Source organism: Phytophthora ramorum (assembly GCF_020800215.1).
Source record: "Phytophthora ramorum isolate Pr-102 chromosome Unknown Phyram_PR-102_s0007, whole genome shotgun sequence".
In the NCBI taxonomy this organism is placed as follows: Eukaryota; Oomycota; class Peronosporomycetes; order Peronosporales; family Peronosporaceae; genus Phytophthora; species Phytophthora ramorum.
The window spans coordinates 1,967,346-1,989,554 of NW_027150653.1; the positions used below are offsets into that span (position 1 = coordinate 1,967,346).

The 22,209-nt window shown below is 55.5% G+C and overlaps 9 protein-coding genes across 9 annotated transcripts; 5 read left to right on the plus strand and 4 right to left on the minus strand.

Moving 5' to 3' along the window:
* Window positions 1-522: 522 nt before the first annotated feature.
* KRP23_8616 (Zonadhesin) lies at window positions 523-2,790 on the plus strand (the record flags this gene model as incomplete). The annotated part of the gene is made up of 1 exon (XM_067894076.1): window positions 523-2,790. One exon carries the CDS (start codon window positions 523-525, stop codon window positions 2,788-2,790), a length of 2,268 nt encoding a protein of 755 aa, XP_067743545.1.
* Window positions 2,791-3,177: 387 nt separating this feature from the next.
* KRP23_8617 (50S ribosomal protein L22) lies at window positions 3,178-3,814 on the plus strand (the record flags this gene model as incomplete). Its single annotated transcript, XM_067894077.1, has 2 exons — window positions 3,178-3,598; window positions 3,666-3,814. The coding sequence occupies 2 exons, from the start codon at window positions 3,178-3,180 to the stop codon at window positions 3,812-3,814; spliced, it is 570 nt and encodes a 189-aa protein (XP_067743546.1).
* A 361-nt stretch (window positions 3,815-4,175) lies between these two features.
* On the plus strand, window positions 4,176-4,616 carry KRP23_8618 (Nucleoredoxin; the record flags this gene model as incomplete). Its single annotated transcript, XM_067894078.1, has 1 exon — window positions 4,176-4,616. One exon carries the CDS (start codon window positions 4,176-4,178, stop codon window positions 4,614-4,616), a length of 441 nt encoding a protein of 146 aa, XP_067743547.1.
* A 145-nt stretch (window positions 4,617-4,761) lies between these two features.
* On the minus strand, window positions 4,762-6,354 carry KRP23_8619 (uncharacterized protein; the record flags this gene model as incomplete). Its single annotated transcript, XM_067894079.1, has 1 exon — window positions 4,762-6,354. The coding sequence occupies one exon, from the start codon at window positions 6,352-6,354 to the stop codon at window positions 4,762-4,764; it is 1,593 nt and encodes a 530-aa protein (XP_067743548.1).
* A 209-nt stretch (window positions 6,355-6,563) lies between these two features.
* Window positions 6,564-7,280, plus strand: KRP23_8620 (uncharacterized protein; the record flags this gene model as incomplete). The annotated part of the gene is made up of 1 exon (XM_067894080.1): window positions 6,564-7,280. The coding sequence occupies one exon, from the start codon at window positions 6,564-6,566 to the stop codon at window positions 7,278-7,280; it is 717 nt and encodes a 238-aa protein (XP_067743549.1).
* Window positions 7,281-11,167: 3,887 nt separating this feature from the next.
* On the plus strand, window positions 11,168-11,776 carry KRP23_8621 (Protein REVEILLE 6; the record flags this gene model as incomplete). The annotated part of the gene is made up of 1 exon (XM_067894081.1): window positions 11,168-11,776. The coding sequence occupies one exon, from the start codon at window positions 11,168-11,170 to the stop codon at window positions 11,774-11,776; it is 609 nt and encodes a 202-aa protein (XP_067743550.1).
* Window positions 11,777-14,460: 2,684 nt separating this feature from the next.
* On the minus strand, window positions 14,461-15,057 carry KRP23_8622 (Protein REVEILLE 7; the record flags this gene model as incomplete). The annotated part of the gene is made up of 1 exon (XM_067894084.1): window positions 14,461-15,057. One exon carries the CDS (start codon window positions 15,055-15,057, stop codon window positions 14,461-14,463), a length of 597 nt encoding a protein of 198 aa, XP_067743551.1.
* A 2,982-nt stretch (window positions 15,058-18,039) lies between these two features.
* On the minus strand, window positions 18,040-18,651 carry KRP23_8623 (uncharacterized protein; the record flags this gene model as incomplete). Its single annotated transcript, XM_067894085.1, has 1 exon — window positions 18,040-18,651. One exon carries the CDS (start codon window positions 18,649-18,651, stop codon window positions 18,040-18,042), a length of 612 nt encoding a protein of 203 aa, XP_067743552.1.
* A 494-nt stretch (window positions 18,652-19,145) lies between these two features.
* On the minus strand, window positions 19,146-20,389 carry KRP23_8624 (uncharacterized protein; the record flags this gene model as incomplete). Its single annotated transcript, XM_067894086.1, has 3 exons — window positions 19,146-19,193; window positions 19,264-20,115; window positions 20,198-20,389. 3 exons carry the CDS (start codon window positions 20,387-20,389, stop codon window positions 19,146-19,148), a joined length of 1,092 nt encoding a protein of 363 aa, XP_067743553.1.
* Between the last annotated feature and the right edge of the window lie 1,820 nt (window positions 20,390-22,209).

A 22,209-nucleotide genomic window follows, 5' to 3' on the forward strand; every position in this document is an offset into this window, starting at 1 on the left:
GTGCAGCTTTCATTTAAGTCCCATGGCGTTAGTCACTGCAATTCGTGCTGCTTCTTGTGTGGGTGGATCCAATGCAGCACGCTTCTGCTTTCATTATCGCTGTTTTTGCAGTTGGTTGCCGAGACACAATCGATCGTGAGCCGCATAGTCGGGGGCAATCAGACACCCATGCGGTGCCGTTCGAATTGACGTGGTCGCTCGCCGCCATGCGATATCAACCATATGCTGAGCTTGGCTTGGACATGAGGAAAAGTGGTCAAAACGATGGTTTTACTGAAAATGTTCAAGTAAGAGTCTTCCAAACCCGATAAATTTCAGTCTGACAGGACTAGCACATATGAAAGTCAGGCTGTGTATATGCTGGGCAAGCCTCTGTTCGTTTGTTTTCGCTGATATACGCACGTTGAGAGTATCCGTTTTCTCGGTGGAAACATTCATCGATTATCTGAAAAGATAGTCGATGAATTTTTCAGCAAAGGGACGATCGCCCTCACAATACGTTACAAGGGGCAGAGGGCAGAGATGGAGGTGCCCACGGATGTAGCAGAGAGCGCGTCGCCCGTGAAGCCCCACGCGGAGTCGCCGCGGGATACAGTTATGCCCACAGGCGCAGACGTGAGCCCGTCCACCCCCACGAAGCAAAGCGAGAGCGACGTGGCGGAGGTGGAGACGGAGAAGAGCCCAGCGGCGGAGCGAGAGCTGCACAAGACCCACGAGGATGGAACTGAGTCGGACAAGGCGCGCACAGACAGCGATGATGACGAGGAGGAACCCGTAAAGCAGCCGTCGAGTCCTGTAGAGCTGCAAGAGAAGTCCGCGACTCCGGTGGAACAGCATAACATGCCGGTAGAGCCAGTGGAGCAACCCACGACTCAAGTTGAGCGGCCTACGGCGTCTGAAGAGCATCCTACGACGCCTGTAGAGCAAGAGGATCCTGCGACTCCGATAGAGCAGCCTACAACCCCGGTTGAGCAGCCTACGACTCCCGTAGAGCAGTCCACAACACCGGTGCAGCAGCCTACGACGCCTGTTGAGCAAGAGGAGCCTGCGACTCCTAAAGAGCAGCCTACAACGCCGGTTGGGCAGCCTACGGCGCCGGTGGAGCAGCCTACGATGCCTGTTGAAGAGCAGGAGGAACCTACAACACCAGTGGGTGAATATCCTATTGAACAGAGTTTCCAGGAGGAGGAGCAGGTTGCCGACGTGGCTCAGGAGTTGATGCAGCCGCTGTCTCCTGTTGCTATGCCTGCCGCGATCAAAGAAGAGGAAAAGATGCAGATACAACAGGATTATGGAGTGGGGGTTCAGACTCACGAAGTCGAATTGGTGATTCCTTCGCCGAAGCGCCCGGCGCCATTGAACCTTGTGCAACACGATATTGATGACGAGACAAGCGACAGTGACGAAGAAGAGGGTGGAACTGCAGGTGGAACTGCAGGTGAAGCTGAGGAAGGTGCGGACCTGGGCACGCCGTTAGGCTATGGCGGTGCTGCGGACTTTGGTGAGGGACAAGACGATTTTGCATCGCATCGCTTCTTGGGCCCAAGCGTGGCTTCTGATTCGTCGTCAGTTCGCGCGCTGCACAGCATACGACATGTTGCTCTCCATGACAAGCCGCCTCGCTTCTCGAGTGAGGCACCAGTCGTTCCGGCGAGCTCGGGTAGTTTGACGAGCAGTGGCGAATCGTCTGGGCGTAATTCGTCGAGCGCAAGTCATTCACATGCACCTGATGCAAAGTCTGGGCTGCGCTCGCAATCTGAAGCGGACTACATGGAGCATCCGCTCAACACGTACGCTTTGACCTTCACGGAGCCTGTGCTGGGCTTTAACACGAACGTCGTAGTGTCGCTGGAGAATGAACTACTGGTTGAGGTTTGGAGTGTGGAGAAGGACAGTCCTGCGCAGCGTGCAGGCGTTGTTGTGGGCGATTATCTTATCACCGTGAATGGGCAAACTATTGAGCCGCACATGACCAAGGAGCAGGTGTTCGAGATCATTCAAACGTCTACTGTTCCGCGTACGCTGGTATTCCAGCGTGACGTGCACGACAAGGACTCACAGTCCAAGAGTCTGCCTGACAAGAAGAACTCGCCTGCGAAGCCGCTTATGGGTCGGCTGGGTGCAGCTATGAGTCAGGGAGCATCTATTATCGGTTCGAAGTGGAAACGCAAGAAAACGATCGTACATGCGAACTCTTTCTGCGATGGCTGCGGCATGGATCCTATCGCTGGTGCGCTATGGACTTGTAGCGTATGTTCAAACTACAACCTGTGCAGCGAGTGCTACGACTTGGGTACACACGGCATGGAGAACACAGAGCAAATGCAGGCGCTCAGCGAGGCCATTGTGCAGTATAAGCTACAGAAGAAGTGTAAGCATTTCACGCCCGAGTTCCTCCTATCGCTTCGCCGCGATATCTGTAAGGGACGACCGGACAAGTTCGAGTACCTGGGCGAGTGGATTGCCAATATTGTAGTGGGAACGTCAGCAGCCAAGATCACAGTACGAGGGATCGAGATCCCGTCCCTCCCGCCGGCGTCTCGCCAGCGATTCGTGTCGTACCTCATGCCGCTCGTGTCTAACCGAACCGATATCGAGGTGAACATTGAGTGGCTACCGGACGATGCGGACCATGTGAATGCTGCAGGTCGTGCAAGCGTGGATCGAATGAGTGCCGGCGCGTATGCCAGCGGTGACGAGGAAGGTTCGGACGATGTCCATGATAACTTAGAGAAGCTGCGCATCTGGATTTCCGACAAAAAGACCCGCACCACGTCGCCTTTTGCGTGAGACGCCCGATGGGGATATGTGCATGTGGTGACGTGGAGACAAGCAGGCCAAGCTGGCAAGTCGAGCACGTCTTCGAGAAAGGGACCAGGCACTGACGACACTCAAGTCACGTATATCACGTCCTGCCGCGACCCCAACCTAGCGAGCGTAGTTTAGCTACTAGTAGAGACAGCCTTTTGTAGAGCTTCGATTTGAATAAGCAACAGCATGGCAACCTATGTAGCCATGTGTTCAATTTAGTGAACCATAACTGATACGTGTTCGTATTCTATAACCTCTCCAAATAGATGAAGCTGTCTATCATTTTCGCCAGCTCCTAGTCGTGTGGCAGCAAAGAGGCCGTTGCTCTCCACAACTCACAAGATGCTTGCTTCATTGCGTTCGCAGATGGGCGCGCTGGCGCTCCGCCCGGCCGCCGGTAGCGCTTTCGTAGGGCGCGCCGCCCGGGCGAAGATGTCCACGACCGTCGTGGAGGGCGAGGCCGCTGCGGACGACGACACGGCCGCGTTCCTAAGCTCCACGTCCCCCGCCGAGTCGCGCACCGTTAAGACGGTGAAGCGTGCCATCCGCGCCAGCCCCCGCAAACTCTCGTATCTGGCGCAGCAGATCCGTGGACTTTCGGCCAGCGAGGCCATTTTGCAGATGAAGTTCTCGCCCAAGCGCAAGGCCGAGATCTTCCAGAAGACGGTGCAGAACGCCATCAACCTGGCTGACATCAAGTACCAGATTGAGCCGGAGAACCTCATGGTGTCCGAGTGCTTCGTGAACAAGGGCACCTTCCTCAAGCGTCTGCGGATCATGGGCCGAGGTGCGTTGAGACTGTAGTTGGACTGTGAGCAGAGATTGACTAACGTTGATTGATTTTGATGTTGCAGGACGTTCGGGTGTGATGCACCACCCGCACACGCACCTGACGGTGATACTGCGCGAGTTTGACCCGTCCAAGAAGCCGCTGAACCGCCACCTGACCAAGAAGCTGGCGCGCGAGAACGCCAAGAAGCAAGGGGCGACCGCGGAGGAGTAGATGGAGAGGTGCAACATACAGAACAGGATGCTCAATGAGAATTGCACGTCGCGCGGAGGATATTGCTCTTGCTAGATTGCTCGTAGCGACACCTCCATGTAGACAGAAGCGACATTTCTATTTTTCGTACATGCACAACAATTGGTGTCCCCCACGGTACTGTTCCGACCCATGATTACGTAGTGGATCCACGTGGCAAAAAGTCGCAGCTTTACTCGCTTTCACAAGGCGGTCTATCGTGATTTTCTCGGTAGCATCAAACTATTGTGTCCGTTCCAGTCCCACTTGGATATCGGCAATCGTCTCCTCATTTTCTCTCTCGCTGTCCAGCCCCCAAACCAGAGAACACTATACAAAAGCCATGAAGTGGTCGGAACAGCTCGGCGCCAAGCTCCTGACGAAGGACGGCCTGCAGGACACGGACTACAAGCTGGCCGGCAAGAAGGTGGTGGGCTTCTACTTCAGTGCGCACTGGTGCCCGCCGTGCCGCCAGTTCACGCCCTTCCTGAGCGCCGTGTACGACGACATGATCGAGGAGCACCCGGAGTTCGAGCTCATCTTCGTCTCGTCGGACCGCGACCCAGCCCAGTACAGCGAGTACTTCGGCGAGATGCCGTTCCTGGCGCTGCCCTTCGAGGAGCGCACCGCCAGCCAGGCTTTGAGCACCAAGTTCGGCGTCACGGGCATCCCCATGCTGGTTTTTGTGGACAGCGAGGGCAAGGTCATCACCATGGATGGCCGCACCGTCGTCGCCAACTCGCGTGGCGACGTGGAGGCACTCTGGGAGCAGCTCACGAAGTAAAGAAGCTGCGGCTCTGCTCTGACGCGGTCAGTTGACGGCCGACTGGAGTGCATTAGTTGCCTTCTCCTACTTCTTCTTGAAAGAAATTCATGTCCATTTGCTATGATTCAGTTCGTTGTTGAGGGTGCTGTTACTTATGCAAGATTTAGGATATCTGCGAGCGGCGGAGGCTTCGAAGAAGGGAAATTTTGGAGGTGATGGAGACGGGTACGACGTTCTTGTGGTTGTAGCTGGACTTGTCTGGAAGACGACGCTCGTCCTGCTTGGGTGCAGGTGATGAAGGTGTGAAGCAGGTAGTTTGTGGAGGAGCGCTGGAGAGCTCTGGGTAATGGCCGATCCCGGCACCGCCACGCAGTGTCATGACGCGGCGACAATTGCCAGATGAAGGCTCTGGGAAGAGGCCGTGCAGCACTGCGCTCGTCTGGAAGAATTGGTCTCGAAGGCGACGATGCCGACGATCGCGCTGGAAGCTGGATGATGCTCGGGCCTGACCTGCCTCGTGCGTCGTCTCCAGCACGGCTAGACGACTCCAGTGGGCGTCTGGGTCTAAGAGCTGCGAGATCCTGGCGTCGATGACTTGCAGCATTCGATCCATTTCTTCCGAAACACACGAGAAGCTCGTCGGATACTGCAAACGCACTAGTGTCTCGACGTCTACGCGAAGAGCGAGCAGCAGTAGCGGCACGAGCACGGCAAGTTGAGGTCGAGGTGTTGAATGCTCTTTGCGCTCCATTTTAGCTCGAAGCATGGCAAAGCGCTGCACAATGGAGACGAAGAGTGCATCTTGGTTATGCCTGCTCAGTATCGTCTCCCTGGCTGTGGTGGGGGAGTGTATTACAGTGAGGAAGAGGTAACGCACAGTGCTCTGGACGAGTTCTACCATGGCGGGGCTGAGCAGGGTTTCGTAAAGCACGGTACGCGTGTGCTCAGCACCCTCGGGCAGACCTAGTGACGTCAATGGCAGAGTAAGGTAGAACTCATGGTGCATTTCGGACACGGTTTCTGTGCTTGGGTTCGGCGGTACGGTGCGTTCGTCTACAGATTTGAGTCGTCTCTGCGTCTCCCATCTGCCGACAGTTCCTTGAGCTGTTGTTGTACCCGGCACTGCGCTCGGGTCCCTGAAATGCGACGTTTGGTTCGGCGTCAAACCTGCATCAACCTCCAAACGAGTACCATAAAGTTGTAGCACGTCAGGCTCGGGCGGTGGTGTCGCCAGCTTGAACGGCAGCAAGAACTTGCGCTTCATGTCGTCGAATGTGAAGCACACCGTGCCAATTCGATACACGTACCGAGATTGCTGGCCGCGCAGCTGACGCCTCGGCGATAGCTGTTGTGCCTCGATCCCCGTTGGCTCATACTGTTTAGTACCCCGAGCTTCAGTTTTCAATGGAGTTGCCCCCACTTGAGTCAGAGCTTTCGGATTCAAGTCAATGGCCAACATATCGGCCAGAGATCCACGCGATTTCCAGGCTGCGGACACAGCACATTTCTCCAGTGGCAAATATTGCAACACCATTGCAATGTTTTGCGGAGTGGAGTTGGCGTCAATCTGCTGCAAGTAGCGGATGGCGAACTCATCTTTGACTGCTTGAGTCAGTCGGGGCGGCAGAGCAGCCGGCGTGTGCTGCGCTTTGAGCGGGATAGACACGTGCAGCACCTGCACTGCAGTAGACGCGTCGACATTGTCCTGCTGAAGCGACACAGCTCGGCGAGACCGAGCTGGGGGCATCGGCCGCATGGTCTGGTGCACGATGTCTTCAACAAAAAATAGTCTCTCTCTCCTATTGGTGGATATTTCCAGCATTATTTTGATTGGACAATACTCTATTTGAATTTTGAATGGCAAAAAAGGCGAGCACTTCCACAAGACTTGGTCTTTGTATGCTCTCCCGCTTTCCAGTTCAAGACAAGTCTCCGAGCTCCTAGTTGACGTTCTTGCCCCTTATCATGGCGCCCACGACGCGCCCCGTGTATGACCAAGACCCGGACGCGCTGTTTCGTGGTGTGGCCGCTCCCGTGACTCGAGTGCGCGCGATTTCGTCCACCGATCGTCTCCTAAGGCCCACGAAAGCGTCGCTAGCAGGCTCAAGGGCGAAAGCGCTGACTGGGAAGGAGAAGGAGTTGGCAGAGGCGCGCGAGGTGACACGTAAGCGGCGTCGGCTGGCGCGTGTGGCCAAGGAGAACGGCCGTTTGACGATCCCCAAGTCGCCCAAGTTTCACAAGATGAAAAAGGCCGCACCCCGCTCACGCGCCGACATGTTGACGAGGACGTCCCGTGAGCTGCTGGAGATTGCGGCCATCCGCAAGCGCATACAGTCCCAGAAGCGCAAGACGCAGAAATATCATGACGCTACAACGCACGGATCTGCACCTGGAAAGAGCGACCTGTTCTCCCAAGCCCTTTCAGCCAGTGGAGGTGTGGGCGTCCCGGCGGTGCGACGCACGAAGCTCACGACGCCTGTGGGTTTTGAGTTTCAGATCGACAAGCGCGCGGCAGCGGCAGAGACTCGGAAGAGTCTGAAGAGGAAGAGCGTGGCAGTGACGGCCAAGGACGAGGAGGCGTCGGCGGAGGACGGGAAGGCTGAGGCCGAAGAGAAAGAGCCGCCGCTCAAGCAGCGACGAAAGTCGGCAGCCGCAGAATGGAGTGAGATGGATAATGCGTGATGTGGCTATCGAGCAGCATCTAATTTAATGCCAACAGCACCTTCGATAACGGTTAGCCTCCCTCTGTACGAAAGTCTTACGGAACCCAGTCAGATTGAGAATCCCCCCAGGAACACCACGGTGCAGGCTTCACCGCTTGAAGAACCAGCCCCGGAGAACTAGTTCCTGCTGAGCATTAGCTCGTTCATCAGGTAGATGTTACGAGACCCGTTAGCGTCCCGGTCGCACACGTAGCCGCAAGTGCGGGCGCCTGAGGACCTTCTGTCTCGTTAACCCGCGGTTGATTCTCGAGCAGAGCGAGCAGGTCTTGCTAGTGAACGGCTCGTGCACACAATCAGTCAGCCTCCGGTCCTGGCCATCTTCTTTTCCAGCATCTTCTTAACTTGTACAGCGACCAAGTCAGTATCATCCGAGCCGTCATCCTGGAGATGCCGCGAGGACGGGCATCGGGGTGATTTCGGAGTCGTACCATCACCAACACTCGGGACTCGAGCAGTAGCACCTCGTGGTAGGTGAGGGATAACCACTTGGTGACCTTCTGATGGAAATCCTCCACTCTACGCTTGATCTGCTGGTGCGTAGCGTAAATGGTCTTGTTCATCCGATGCCGCTTGCGCTTGTTTCTCTCGCGAGTCTTGCGGGACTGAAGGCGGTCGATGGAGGCGAAGCACCTTTCGATCTGCCTCTCCACGTCGTACACGGCCACAGCGAATCCGTCCGTGTCATAGATGGAGATAAAGTCTCGTACACCAGGATCGATGACACAGACACGAGAGCTACCCGAATCTCGGGACGCACAGATAGAACTTGCCGGTGCGTACAAATTGCAGGCGTACGGCTGCTGTCGCCTGGGGAAAATTCTCTTTGGTGTCGATGCCCTCTTCGGTGCTTTTGTGGAAGCCGAAGTATCGAAGATGGAAGCGAGCTCGCTTCCCCGCACCCGTCCAGAGAAAATCTGTTGCTTGGATCTCGATGGACGTAGAGTTATCCTTCCTTGTCTTCCGACGGAGACTTCTAGGTGCGTGGACCGGTAGTTGCAGCCGTTGAAGTGCATGATAGGAGGCCTACGCCGAATGGATTGCTTTCTGAAGTCTAGGAAGACCGAATCCAGCACTTTCGAGTGCACTTCCAAGTGGTATGCTAGTAGGTAGTTTGTGAGGGTTCGTTTGGTACGGATTGGCCGGTACCGACGTGAGAGCTCTTGATCGCTCAGCCAGAAACAGTCCTCACTCGATTGCTTCACGGCTTCATTCCAGACCGCTCGGTGCGTGGCAAACATCTTCTTCAGGAGTTCACGCTGGGTCGTCGAAGTCGAGATCGCGCATCGGAGACGGACTCGTTGCTGAGGTTCCTCAGACCAAAGAAGGACGTGCCCACCAGTGGAAGGGCAAGTTCGCCCCCGGGGTCACCGCTCCGCTCCGAGAAGTCCTCGGCAACGGGTAGCCACACCTCCTCGGCGAGCCTCTCGACGTCTTCATCCCAGCAGGCTGGTCGATCCATCGCTTGAACTTCTTGTGTCAAATTGCGGATGAGCGGCTCATGGCACTCGCCCGGCAGTCGGTCTGCATGCATGAGACTCGATTGTCTTCGGGTACGCGCCCAAGAAGCCACCGCTAAAATGTGAAGACACCGGTAATCCCCTCGATTGTCTTCCGGCTACGCGCCCATGCCGCAACCAACTGCGAACGCTTGGCTCAGACGGATTGCTTCTGGTTGGAACGGCCTAGCTAATCGCGCCGACTGCAGCGCGCTGCTGTCTTAGCGCATATGTTGCCCCGTGTTGCGCCAGCGATAGCCTTGAAAACCAACTGACGCGCTTTGATACGTCTTCATCGCGGCACAATATACCGTCCGCTATTGTCAGGAAGTCGGCCACGTTGCAAGTGACAAATCTCGACCCAGATGTAGGCAGATGGCTCAGATGGACAGCCCCCGACCGGCGGTACCTTCAGTGAGGACCTCAGGACCGCCCTGAGTCAGGACGGTTCTGCTTGCTGCGCAAAGCTGCTCTTCACCCAAGAGCGCACCTAGCCATGGTGCTCTTCGCGGCTAATTCGGACTCCCGAGTCGGAGCTCCTCCTCGACAGGCACTGCTCTGCGCAATGCAGTGCAACCGCCGACGGTCTCTCGTGTCGCACGCAGCCATATCCGCCGCATGATCCGACCGCGACACCTAGCATTCCCGCGGCGGCAATGGCGGCGCCGAGCTGCGATGGTCTCCTGCCGAGCGAAAGTTTGGCCGAGCGAAAATTGGCCCACAAAAAAAGATTTGCGGGGGGATGGGCACTACTTTACGCTGTTGCATAAACTATTTCAGTACACACAACCACGGATCCAGGAGGACGAAGCCCAACGAAAGTTCGTTGCCCGTGACAAGTCTGGACGAGTCCCGACGGTCACAGCGAGGGGCGACTTGCCTCAACGCGCTGGACTGTGAAGGCGCTGTTTACAGCGAGGCACATTGAAGTGGCGGTATCTGCGGCACGCTGCTCGCAACATTGCTGCGGAGACTAGAGAGTTGCGTAGCTCGCAGCCATGCCGCTCGCGGGCCACCCCCATCCGTCGCAGGATGGCAGGAATCCACTCAAAAAAACACGTTTGCCACTGCGGCGACGGCGGCGCTCTTGCCGCATCCCGCGGAAGGAAAGCGGCGTGCATGCATGCCCGCAGTGGAAGCGGCGGCTGGTGTCTCATACACAACCAGCGTTCGTCGAAAGCCGAGTCAGCAACCAGCGCATGATGCCCGTGGCAACTGTGCAGGACTAAAGCCATGCGAGACCGGTGGGAGAAGAGGCGGTTGCAAGCCGAAGGAGGCCGAAGGAAGCTCGATCGGCGCAGTGCGTCAGGCTCAGCGGAGTGGTGCCATGAAAGCGCTGGCGTTGAGAACGCCGCTGTTAAAAAAAGAAATCCCAAGCAACTTCAACGCCTGCTGCAGCGTCAATTTCCCACGCAGACTCGCCGATCTTTTTCTGGCGAGTGGCACCGCCAAGATGAATAAAAAAACGGATATAATCGCAGCGACCTGCGGAGCGACATGAGTGTGTCGCAGATATGACACAACAGAGGCTTTTAAAGTAATTTATTAAATGGTCTCCGTATCAGTTGGTTTTCAAGGCTATCGCTGGCGCAAATCGACCCAACTGACAGGCAGCATATGCGCTAAGACAGCAGCTCGCTGCTGTCGGCGCGATTAGCTAGGCCGTTCCAACCAGAAGCAATCCGTCTGAGCCAAGCGTTCCAACATCTGCGCATGGAGGCCCCTGAAGTCATCTCAGAGCCACCAGACGCGCACGAGGAACGCCAACGCGAAAGTATGCAGGTCCTTTACGTTGCAACAATGCTCCTGCGATGATGCAGCTTGTCCACCAGGTTGCTGTTCCAGCGGAGAAATGCATTTCGCATCGACGGTTTTGGCGCTGCAACTCGCAGTATCATACTGAGATGAAAACAGCAAATATCGACACCTGGATAGCCGTGCAGTGTTTTGTGCAGGCCTCTGAGCGGCGCGACTACTGTGCTCCGCAAGTTGGCATTGAAAGCTGTTTTCAGCGTTCAAGCTGCGAGGCAATTGGTGCTGAAAACTTGCGGCGCGGGATAAATTACCGTGAGATACCGCAGCGCACAGACAGACGAGCCAGTCGTACTTTATACGGGTGCACAGCTGCTATTGGTCGATCTTTTCGCAAGGAATCGCTCTGAGCCATATATTACCCCTACCCGCTCTAGACGGAGCCCATCCCCCTCCAGCGTGTCAAGGTGAGGCAAAGCTAAAAAAGTGTCCAAGCGGGCAGCCTGGTCACATCAATCAACTCCATTCCCGAATTTCGCTCGAGCCACGCACGTAGCCCAGCGCCACCACTACAGCAACCATAGCCGCCCCCGCCGCCATGATCATGATGCCCGCCAGCGTAGGCAACCTCGTCGTGGCGCCCGCGCCTTCGACGCCGATCACGCGCGGCCTCTGGTCCGAGCAGGAGCACGAACAGTTCCTGCACGCCATGAAGATGTTCCCTACGGGTCCGTGGCGCTCCATCGCCGCCTTCATCGGCACGCGATCCATCAAGCAGGTGCAGACCCACGCGCAAAAGTACCAGCAGAAGATCAACCGCCGGCGACGCGGCTTGCGCAAACAGAAGAAGAAGTTTGTGCGCCCCGAGCACCGCGTGGACGCTCACGCTACGGGCTGCATCCAGCGCGTCAAGAACTTCACCATGCAGGGCTCTCCGCGCTCGCCCTCGGCCTTTCCCATTGGCGCTATGTCTCCAATGAGCGGCGGTTTTGGCCAGCTTCTTACGGGCGGTTGCAGCCCCGTGGCCAGCGACGCCGGCAGCAGCACCAGCAGCATTTCTAGTCTGGACCTGGACACCGACACGGACGCAGTGTTGCACAACCTGGAGCCGCTGCCGTTCACATCTGGAGTTTCCTACGACGAGCTCCTGGCTGACGATGCCTACCGGCAAGACGTGCAGGAATCCATTGACCTGCTTCTCGCCTAATTTATTGCGCCAATGCGGCAATCCGTAACCCTTCAAGAGCACGGCAGTACCAGCCGATCGCAGAGAGATAATATCATTTATACACTCGTTATCCTTAACCTTGCTGTCTAATATGTTAGTCATGAACTACTCACACCAAAGCGCACGACGCTCGCGAGAAAGCAGAAGCAATGCGCCATTCAGGCTGCGTCCACGGTGCGAGCGAGCTCGTGCCGACAGATCGAGACGCTCTCAGCGTGGAAGAGGATGCAGCACAAGCTGAACGAGATTGAGAAGAGCAAGATCTAATGTGCGCACTTTCGAAGCGGCAGTTAGGAGCAGTTTCACACCACACGCTGGTCATGAATGAATGAATCACGTCCAAAATGGCAGTGACTCAACGCCAAGGAGACCGTTTTTGGCAAGTGGACCCCCCTGCAAATCACTGCATCTGCAAAGAGGAAAAGAGCCGTCACAAAAAACTCCGGCGGCTCAATCGATCAACTGAAGTCTCAACCAAAACAATTTCGCCTTGGTGTTTGCCAAACATTGTTGGTGCCTTACCATCGGCATTATGCATGTATCATCAGGGTACTGCTCTCGTCACTAGGCGCTGCAATTGAAGAGGCTTTCACTGGTATATGCTGCAGGCAGTACACAGATTCGTAGGATCCCCTGGGCGGCATCGGAGAAAACCAGAAACCGCAACGTACTGCGTGACTTAAAAAGCAGGTCGACCGGTTCAGGAAGGGTGCCTGCCCACAACTGGAAAAGGTCTGTAGCAAAATTACGACGAAAGGCTCAGATGATGAATGAAAGAAGTATTTGTGAATGCCACCGTAATAGCGGGTGTCTTCGTGCATATATTGCACTTGAATCCTTTGTCCCCAGTTCGCCAGGATCACGGTCGGCAGTTCTAAGCAGTGGTTTGCAGTGTGTTGCCCGGACCGGTAATAAAAATGACCAACACAGCTCGAGTCAAACACGGCGCTGCGTGTCCATGCAGCGATGCAGTTGAATAATTGATAACGTGTAGACTGCCTTCAAGGGTGGACCTTGATGGGTCGTAGCTGGCGAAAACGCACGAGATATCGTCCGCACTGGCAAGCAATGTAAAGTGCAATTTGAACCAGGTGTACCCACAACAAGTGTACTTGCATCAAGTGCGACTCCAGACTTGCTAAATGGTAGGCTTCAGATTGCCGACCGAGTGGGCTACACGATTTGACTCTGACATGTGAGTACTTCGAAGTAGTCGTTACTCGAGCGATTTGCCACTGTTGGTTTTACACGAGTCGATCACTTCGTACAAAGGTTTTACTGCAAAGTTTTTCAACCGAGGACGCTGCCTTATCGATTCCGTGGTAGAGATTGGAGCCAACGGCTTGGTACAGTTTGCCGGACAGGTGTGGGGGCCGATAGCAACCCTGTATCGGCATCACCAGCGGCATCAGCATGCGGCTCCACAGAGCATTGATGCGTTTGAGTGGTCAGGACGACCGCGCTGAGAACAAAGACGCAGAACTGAACAACAAGCAGATCCAAGACACCGCTGCACGCTGCACCAGTCGTTTCGGCGTTCAGGCACCGAGTTGAAGCAACGTCATAGACATGCTGAACGAGTTGAATCTACAAGAGCTTCAATGCATCGGCAACTGTACACTGCAGTCTGTACTACAGACTCTGCAGCACGCCAAGCTGCTGGTTGGCATTCTTGCAGCAATTCACTCGCGGCGATTTGAACCGCAAGTCTCGATGCACGGCGGCATCGGCATCGACCGGCTCTTAAGGTGGAGATTCGAGGCGCTCAACGCGAGTAAGTTGGCGATCTTCTTCGCCGCTCCATGAACACGATCGATCAAATCCCACAACATGGCTACGCCACGCAACGCGCGTCACGGCCTTAGGAAAGTAATCCCACCGATAGGATGCATGCCATCTCCTGCTTCGACTGGAAGTGGTGGCAAGGCATCGTCTTGGTGTCCCATGAAATCCTGCCTTTCGATCGTGTTCTCCTCGATCAAGAGCGTCGAGGCGCTAGAGCCAGCAGTCTAGGCATGCTGCAGCAAGGAGACTGCCGTGGCAACCAACGGATACATGAAGTATTAAATACATGTACCGTAGTGCATCGCTGTCTGCCCATCGGCGAGGATCAGGAAGCCGGCGTGCGTTCCAACACCGATTGAAGCCGTGTGTCGTGCACCGGCATCATACATGTACACTGTAGTGCGTGGCGTCAGTTCTCTCGAGTTTTGCCCTGGAGAACTTCTCCACGAAGACACTTGGCCCGCAGGAAGCGAAGGTTGTTTAGTTTTTGCGCGGCTGTATCGCCATGACAGTGGTGGCACTTCCTGGCGCCATCGAATGTGCTAGTTTGAACTTGATCAAGCTCGAATATGACAAGGAAGAAGAGTGCACTGGACCAGCACGCGAGGCCACCACATCTCGGTTGCACTGCAAGCAAATGACACCCCGGTCCGAGGGTGGGCACACCGTTGTCGAAGGATCAAGCGGGGGCTGTAGTGGCGAGAAGCCGATCCGCTCCAAGCCCCCACCGATAATGGCTTGTATTGGCAATCCCTTTATGATATAAATATGAAGTCACCGCCTCTGCAAGGCGTGCTTGATCGCGGATACCTCACCAAGTATGACGGGTCTACCCCATCGCCTACTGCACTAACAGCAACTGGTGCTCAGCTGCAGGATTATATCGACAGGTAGTCGATCAGGAAGTCTAGTGACTCGCTCACGGTCGGGATGTGGACAGGGTCCAGATCGATGTCATCACCAAAGTCCAGGAACGGCAGCGGCAAGAAGTCGTCGGTCTTCATATCTACGTCGGTGCCGCGCGGGCTGCTGTGGGCCTCGCGGGGCTCCTGTTTCACCACGTTCTTCTTCTGCAGCGGCTCCAGCTTGACGCCACTTGCTCGCGAAGACGACTTCCTACTTGCTGCCACGAGTTTCTCGGCAGCGCAGTCCACCAGTTTGCAGAGCTCCATGGTGTCCTCGTCGATGCGGTGCTCGGGACGCACGAGTTTTTTCTTGGATTTGCGCAGGCCACGCAGGCGGCGCGACACCTTCTCCTGGTACTTTTGCGCGTGGGTCTGCACCTGACGCACTGAGCGCGTGGCGATGTGGTCGGCAATGGTCTTCCACGGGCCCTTGGGGTAGAGCTTCATGGCCTCGAGGAAGCGGTCGTGCTCCTCCTGCGACCAGATACCCTTGGCTGTGGGTGACATGGACTTGGCCTTGGGTTTGGTGACCGACAACGGCGAACTTGATCCGGCACCAATCATCTGCATGATGAAGTGGGGCTTGACACGAACAGGAACTGCTAGCGAGCTGCTTTGCCGCGTACTACTCGATGCGAGGCGAATTTGAGAATGACAGCTCCGTTCATGTCGGCACATCCAATGTCGGTTGATCCCCTCTGGTCAGTAAACAAATCCCTTGTGGCTCGGTTCTGGGACCTACCGACATTTCGCTTATGTGCGAGAAAAACAAAGCATGAGTGCTCTGCTCGGCAGTCGCTCGCTCACTGGCAGCGAGTCGCTGTCTTCGCTGACGTGTGGCACGGAGGCCGAACAGTTGCCTGCGCTCGCCATCCCCGCACAAAAGTCCGGCGGGCTGCAACTGGAGCGGAGGAAAAAGTGAGGGGCTCTCAAGGGAAAGGCCCGGGGCGGACAACCCGACCTGCGATCGCCGGCAACAACCCCAGCTTGATTAACCAGAAGTTACTTACTTTCCTGCCCAAGTGCAAGCAAGCTACGGTATCGTGGGCAAGCAAGCGGCTTGACTGCTCGTGTCGCCCGCTCGAGCGCAACGGGGATGGCGAGCTGTAGCGATGACGCCCATGCTGTGCTTGAAGATGGTGCAGCATAGATTGCCAGCGCTCGCAATCGACAAGCCCAGCGAGTTTCTCGCGAAGCGTACAATATCCGAGCATGTCGCTGGCTCATAATCGGAGGTGTTTTCTGCGAGCCCCGTCCTCCACGGGAGCCCGTGAGGATGGCCACGATATATGCGCTGGCCTCGGCTCGGCTCGCGAGTCGCGGCCCAAAGTCAACGGCGATTGCAATGCGGACCCGAGAATCAATTGCCGTTGACTTGAGATCATCTCGGCGACGTGCAGCGCCGGGCGGGTCGACTATTTCGGGTCATCATAAATACACTTTTTGGGCGATCTTGTGGCCGGCCCGGCCATGGCAACATACAAGTAGCAAGTCTGTGGCAGCGCCGGAAGAATATCTCGAGCCTGCACACGAAGCGTGTTGTTTCTATGGGCCGGATGACAGCTTCAACAGCAACACCGCCACGGCGGCCGTGTCGAAAAATGTGAAGACATTTGCGCGCCGCCAGCCGTTTAGAACGCGTCGATAGCGCGGGCAGTGCGGTGCTTATGGCGCTCGCAGCACTGACAGTCAAGTGCGTGGGAGCCCAGAACAGCGGTATTTTGGGCTCAGGGCATCATGGTCCATGCACTTCTGAAGATTTTGTGAAACGCAAATGGCTGGCTAATACGACGGCACACGCCTGCAGCGCGGCCAGTCCTTGGGGTTCTGCCCGCTCAGGTTGTTGTCGTCGCCGGTGAAGCAGCGCCAATGCTGCTCGGATCGGGCCTCGGTGGGCTCTAAACGATCCTTCCAGTCGCGCGTATTGGAGGCTCCAATTTGGAGCTCGCGGGCGAGGTGCCAGTTTTGCGTGTCCCAGATACATCTCTACCTTCACTGCCAGTTGTTTGCTGATTTGCAACCAGCACTTTGCGCTGCCCAGTCGATTGGCGGCACCGCAGAGTTTCCGATGATCTGCGTTTCCGCCTCCATTTTGTCGTCGGCGGTCTTGGAGCCAGATCGCTGTTGGATCGGTGCGGGCAATGGAGGCATCCCCGCAAATATCATCGGAAGCTGAATGGAGTATGTGTGCAAGTGTTGTGGTTTTTGTTTGGCCGGTGCATGGCAAGTTGTCATTGACAACCCTATCTAAAAAAACAGTTTGCACTGCAGCCGCTGACGTCAACCCCGCCAGCTGACTCGCCGTGATTCACTTGCAGTGTTCCAGGCAACCAACTGAGCTTGCACAGCTCAGCGAATTGCCTGTAAAGCATGCCTCAACTGTTTCTTCCGTTCGCTAAACGCGTGGCAATGCGCGGCTCGCTAAGCAGGCTGCACGTGTTACAGCGATGACCACCGGCGCTCGGCATTTTACGTTGGCATTTATGTCAAATGTCGGTACAGTGTCGGTAGAGCGGGCAGCTGCGCAATCAAGGGAGTGATCGGCTGCCGACATGTCGCTACCTACATACATGTACACGAAGTTCGTGGTCCCAGCGGATCGAAGTGATTTCCTTCCCACCCACTGGGCCCCCCAGGCTGGGGCCCAGCGTCGACAGCCGATCAGCTCGGTCATGCCAAAGCAAGCACCGATCAGGGGACTTTCTCCATTGCGACACGAGCTCCGTTTTTGCCTGGATGATCTGCTTGGCCAGTGCTTGCTGGGGCAGGTTTTTAAAAAGCCGAGCTGCGCTGTAAATCCCAACGTCTCGTGCGATGACGTGCAAAGCAACGTCACCGCCAACTACACGTCTCGCTCGCTTCGTTTACAGATATTCGCGTTCTGCAGTAGTCTCGACGGACGTCTTCCAATGGAGCCCGCCGAACAACCGAGGCCATGGCAACCAATTTGCGGTGCTGTGCTTCGAGAGATTCTACGGTTAAATCTGCATCGTTGCCGCGAGTCTTTGCGGCCGCTTGGCGATCGAATCGTTTGGATCAACGAAACGCGCCGCGACAACCAGACATTCTCAACTAACTTTTCCGACGATGCGTGCCTACTGGCGCCGCACAAACGGAACAACGACATCGGGCTTCGATCGTGGCAACGCAGCGAAAACAAGCTCTGAACCCCGCGTTCGAGCGGTCATTCCGCCAGTACATTTGGATTGGAGCGACCGTCGGCGCGGTCTCCGCAACGCAGCCGACTCTTTGGACCCGCCACGTACAGTGAGATGGGCAGCTGCGACATGCCACGTACCAATCTCGATTGATTACCTTGCGTGTCGATTGATGATGACGAGGAGATGGACCCTTCTTCGGTGATCGCAAAGTCGGAGATCTTCAGGTGATAAAGCTCCTGGCAAAGCCTCGCATATCGATCATGCATCTATTGTACGGCAAAAGGAACGTTTAGATATGAGCAGAGCCACGAACAAGGAGGTTGCGATTTACTCAACGAAAGGCTCTTGCGAGCGCTGTCAGTTAAGTCTATCTAGTTGTCGATGCCGAACATCAGAGCAAATGGTACTCGATCTCGTTGGACTCACGCTGGCTGGCCAACTTCGATACCCGAAACGAGCGCAAAAACCACCGCCGGCCCACTGCGACCACACTAAGCTGCTTGCTCTGCAGAGCAGTGACTTCATACCAAATCAAATGGCGACACGGCAGCTGGTACAGCGAGAAAAAATCGCAGTCGCAGCCGCTTCCGTCACGTTGCAGGATGTGCTTTTCACGAGTCATTTTGTTCAGCCAACGCACCGTCGATTCTGAGACTGGCGGGCCTGGGGAGGCAGGAGTTGGATTAGCTCCGGTGTTATTGCTGCACTGGTGAGTCCTTGCAGCTCGAGACTTGGTGACAGCCACAGACCCACTGGCGTGTGCGCTCAGAATGGTAAGTTGCGAGCTGACGAGGTCCACAGCAAATCTGCTTAGGCAGTTGATCATCAAATGCAGCAGAGGGTCGCAGTGATCCATTGCTACAGGCTTGGTCAACTCGAGAATCAGCATCCTGGACGTCCACTCACTTTCAATAAACTTCATCATCGTCAAAATCTCAGCGGTGCACTTGGCCAGCGAGTTGCCGCTAGTAATTCTCATCGAGTCCGTCGTACGGAGTGCCATTGTCAAGGGGACTACACCCAACTCGTTAGATGCTTGTAAACGCATTTGGTTGTCAGTAGCACTCACCACAGGTTGAAACGGTACATTGAGTGCTGGTGGGTGGGTGGATATTATCGTCGTCGAGGAATCAGAGACGTCTGTGACTGCTGGACTGAGAAAATTATCTCTTGTGCGGCTAAATGAACTCTTCATCGGCTCCCAAAAACTGTTCATGCCCTTCGTAAAGAAGGATGAGAAGTCGAATTGTTCTGTGCGAGCATAAGATACCCACAGCGCTCGATAGGGTTCCCAATTCCTTTCGAATATGGAAACCAGTTCTCCGGTAGAAAGCTGCTGCACGAGTAAAGCCTTCGCTTCGTTGTATCGCGAGTCGGAGTGGGCGAACACAAGTTGGTGGAGCGATTGGTGGAGCTCATCCCGATCTGAGGGTGCTCGGCGAATTTTTGCAGTCGGAGCGCCTGAAACTTGGGTGTGGATTTGTTGCTGGGGGTCCGCTAGTAGCTCATTAAGAAGCCGAAGCACATGAAACTGGCACAACAGCACTTGAGCATGTGGAAACTCGCGTGTCAGTACATGTATAACGCTTGGCAATAGTCTGTTCATGACCAGCACCTTTGTTTCCACCCACTTCGGATGCGTCCTCTTAAAATCTTGACACGCCCGGCGTATCAACGACGATGACATGGCCAGCGACCGCACCACGTAAACAGGTTTAGCGTTGCCCAGTGCATCCATGGACAAGAATCCGTGCAACTGCTGTCCTGGTTGCACGTCTGGTTGCGTTACCATGGAAACGTCCAGGATGAGCAGCTCCGGGAAGACCTGAAAGTGCTCTTTCATCGCTCGACTGGCCAGACAAATCGCCTCGTTGGAGCCGTCGTCGCCTGACAAGATGCTCACATGGTTCTCCACATCAGCGTCCACGAAGCGTTGCAAGACAGGCTCCACCCGTTGACCGCTCGCACCGCTGTTGAGCTGTCTCCCCGCGTTCTGTGAGCGATTTAGCTCGAGAGAGCTGCCGGTAAATACTTGTTGTGGGTCGGCACGTGACGCGTCCTTAGGGCTCCCTCCATTCTCTCGCTTCTTGAGCCGCGCGTACAGATTGTGCATGTCTTTCATAGTACACACTTTGCCCGTCAATGTCTCAATGTGCTCTCGCGCAACTCTCTTGTTGGATCCTATCCGACGCATGAGCTCAGCTTCGTGCGTGAGGTAAGGGTGGTCGATCACGGCCGCTCGGTTCTGCGAATACATGCGCCACTGCTCCAGAGTCACTGGGTGATCGGTGTGGACTAAGTGTTGGCCCGTCGCCTTGATGAAAAGAACTTCTCGTCCATCTTCAGACAGCTCACTGGTCACGCAAGCAGTAAACCGAGCCTTGCAGTCGGTGTAGCGCACATTTTGCCGTGGCCGCGAGCCGCCGGACCGCGACACCCGCTTGTAGCCATGAGTGCACACATAAATCTGGACAAGTGCAAAGACGGCATCACGCATAAATCGAAAGGAATCGGGGCATGTAAACACTTTTGATGATAGGTGGACGCACCTTCCTGTCGTAGACCCAAGTGTCGGGCACCTGCAGTTTGCGGCGCCTGTTGGCCACTGCCACTTTGACAGAATTGCGGCACACGTACATGGTGTACGTCTTCTCGCAGTGAGCTCTACGCGCTACATCGAAGGCCTCCCAGGACGGGAAGCGTCCCTGGAACGGCACCGCATCGTGCGCAGTGGACGCCATCGTACTGGTCCGAAAGCTGCGTGACCAGCACTCCATATCTGAAGTAACACGTAGTTTTGACCAATCACGTGCTTGATCTCTATATTGAGTTTGCATGTGCACATATGAGTGTGCATGTGCATATCGGGCAATGCGGCAACCAGTTGGGTGCCGCGTACTGGCGCTTGGCCGCTGCTTCTGGAGGAAATCAAAATGAGAATCGCAGTGGAAGTGACTCTGGCGCATCTCGTCACGTGTCTGGAGTCTCTAGAGGCTCCGTAAACGCCTCTACTAAGTCCTTATTCTTGTCCAGATACCTGTTCCACCCGTCGACCCGAGCTGCTCGCTGTATTCTCGTGGACACCGAGCCTAAAGTGGTCCATTCTGTGTGCTCAAGTGAAATTGAAGGGGTAGGAGCGTTCCGGCCGGCTCATACGCACGTGGAACAGGCAGGACGAGGCAACAATTGGGCCATGGGCTACTACGGACCGAGATTGAAAGCCCCAGCGCCAGCCTTCACGTCGTTGGCTGTAGATGATCGCAGGGAGCTGGTGGAGCTCGTGATGGACTCACTACGTCGTGAGATTGAGGCAGTGGATTGTTACCAAGGAAGTATGGTGATGCATTCTCTGGGAGGAGGCACTGGGTCGGGATTGGGCTGTCGCGTGCTGGAACGCATGCGAGACACATACCCAAAGGCTTACATCGTGACGGCATCAGTTGCACCGTCCTGCACACGCGGGGACTCGCCACTTCAGAATTATAATGCTGTTTTGACGCTGAGATGTCTGCAGGAGGTTGCAGATGCTGTGATTTACAAGGACAATGACGAGATGTTGCGTACGGCGGCACATTGGAAGGCGATCGTCCAGGAGGCAAAGGCAGGAACCGATAGCTCGAACCTGCGTGTGTCGCTAGCTGAAATTAACTGCATGGCAGCTGCAGATCTGGCGGGGTTGTTGTTTCCGGTTGGGGAAGGAGATGGTGCTAATTCTCGGCCGTTTGACTTCGGCAAACTACTACTTGATGTATGTCCCATGCCGACGGCCAAGATGCTTGACGTTCGTTCGGGTGTGTGGAGAGATCGCATTGGATCCAGTATACGTAGCAAGGTTCCCTCCAAGTCATCAGTTGCGAGAGGCGTTACTTCTGCGACCTTGTTTCATGCTCCGGTGGTCGCCCAGGCGCGTTCGCTATCTCTCCGGCATGACCGGGCCTGTGACTTTGATGCATCCCTTGACACGATAGAGAGGCTTGTGCAGCAAACGGCAGCTTCCTTTTCACGGAGTTCATATGCAATTCTGGCATCGAGTACACTTGTCCGCGGCTTCTATCCAGCCTTGAGTGAAGCTGATCGGTTTTCACAAAAGCTTGGTGAGGTCGTCCAGGCTTCGTTTCCCCCCGTGCCATGGTTAACAGCAACACCGCAAGCAACGCTAACGTACTCTAGGTCCGCACCTTTCTCATCGCTGCAGGCGACAGCATCTGCAACGCTGTGCTTGAATAATGGCTCTTTCTTAACGAGTACAAAGCGGTTTTTAGAGCGAGCTCAGCGCCAGCTTCATGCTAACGCATACGTACACTGGTATAAGCAGCATGGACTAGAAGATGCAGATTTTGAGGCAGCTTTCGACAAGTGCACTGCACTCATCAGCGAATATGAAACCCTACTTCGATGATTTAGTTTGTGGAGCGAAGATTTTGTTTTTTGGCATTATTATCTCTGTAAAGCACTTCGCAGTTCCTGGATTTGCGTTGCCAGTGAGCGTATTCTTCCTTTTGTACGCAGCCATTGGTTTGTGCGTACAGCATGTTGCTCTTCAACTAACCGTAGCTTCGAC